Raw genomic sequence first — 1628 nt, forward strand, 5'->3', positions numbered from 1 at the left:
GTACCCTGAAGGTGGCAACACAGGTCGATAGAGTGGTCAAGAAGGCATACGGCATGCTTTCATTCATTGGACAGGGTATTGAGTACAAGAGTTGGCAGGTCATGTTACAGTTGTATAGGACTTTGGCTCAACCACATTTGGAATACTGTGTACGGTTCTGGTCGCCACATTACCAAAAGGATGTGGATGCTTTGGAGAGGGTGCAGAGGAGGTTCACCAGGATGTTGCCTGGTATGGAGGGCACTAGCTATGAAGAGAGGTTGAGTAGATTAGGATTATTTACATTAGAAAGACGGAGGTTGAGGGGGGACCTGATTGAAGTCTACAAAATCATGAGGGGTATAGACAGGGTGGATAGCAAGAAGCTTTTTCCCAGAGTGGGGGACTCAATTACTAGGGGTCACGATTTCAAGGTGAGAGGGGAAAAGTTTAAGGGAGATATGCGTGGAAAGTTCTTTACGCAGAGGGTGGTGGGTACCTGGAACGTGTTGCCAGTGGAGGTGGTAGAAGCGGGCACGATAGCATCATTTAAGATGTATCTAGACAGATACATGAATGGGCAGGGAGCAGAGGGATACAGATCCTTGGAAAATAGGCGACAGGTTTAGATAGAGGATCTGGATTGGCGCGGGCTTGGAGGGCCGAAGGGCCTGTTCCTGTGCTGTAATTTTCTTTGTTCTTTGTTCTTTTAGGACTAGTGACCCTTCCTCAGAACTGTGGGAACAGGTTTTGTTGCTCCTTTTATTAAACACTTTCACTTTGTGCCTTCAGGTCTCGCTCCTTTCATGAGTTTGAACACACACTCCCTATCTGCTTGATCCAGTCCCTTCCTCAGAACTTTGACAACTTCCATGCAATCTCACCAGCCCCCTTCTGTCCAACGAGAACAGTCCCAACTTGTTCACTGTATTCCCATCGCTGGAGTTTCTCATTGCTGGGAGCATCCTTGTAAATCACTCTGCTCTCTCTCCAATACATTCATGTCTTTCCAATCATGTGGAACCCACACCCGTACTCACTGCTCCAGCTGAGGAACAGGACACTGTATGCTTTATTCACTGCTCTCTCTCCTCCCTGTCCTGCCACCTTCAATGATCTGTGCACAGATACGCCCAGCTCCCTCTGCTCGTGTTCCTCCATTACATTAGGACCTGTTATTTTATACAGTCTCCACGTGTACTTTGTACCAAAATGCATCATCTCACATTTCCCCACATTGAACATCAGGCACCATTCAGGATTCCTCAGTCCTTGCTGAACTGCAGTAACATCTGCACAGCTTGCAGGCTTCAGTTGACAAGTGGAAATTAACATTAGCACCACACAAAAACCCAAGCAATAACCATCTCCAATAAGGGACAATGTCCTGAGACATTCAATGGTGTTACCATCACTGAATCCCCCACTATCAACATCCTGGGGGTTATCATTGACCAGAAACTCAACTGGACTCACCACATAAACACAGCGGCTACGAGAGCAGGTCAGAAGCTGGGAATCCTGCAGCGAGTAACTCACCTCCTGACTCCCCAAAGCCTGTCCACCATCAACAAGGCACAAGTCAGGAGTGTGATGGAATACTCCCCACTTGCCTGGGGTACAGTACTGGTGGGGGACAGGTCCGTTGC

At 48.0% G+C, this 1628-nt stretch overlaps 1 protein-coding gene across 1 annotated transcript in view; it reads right to left on the reverse strand.

Annotated features, from left to right (window-relative positions):
- LOC109925758 (equilibrative nucleoside transporter 1-like) overlaps positions 1-978 on the reverse strand; it is a 13529-nt gene extending 12551 nt beyond the window's left edge. Inside the window, exon 1 of the mRNA XM_048596612.1 lies at positions 864-978. Within this exon, the coding sequence (XP_048452569.1) occupies positions 864-978 (115 nt within the window). The remainder of the gene's footprint in view (positions 1-863) is intronic.
- Positions 979-1628: the final 650 nt, after the last annotated feature.

The sequence above is a fragment of the Rhincodon typus genome, chromosome 5 (genome assembly GCF_021869965.1).
Source record: "Rhincodon typus isolate 14 chromosome 5, sRhiTyp1.1, whole genome shotgun sequence".
Lineage (NCBI taxonomy): Eukaryota > Metazoa > Chordata > Chondrichthyes > Orectolobiformes > Rhincodontidae > Rhincodon > Rhincodon typus.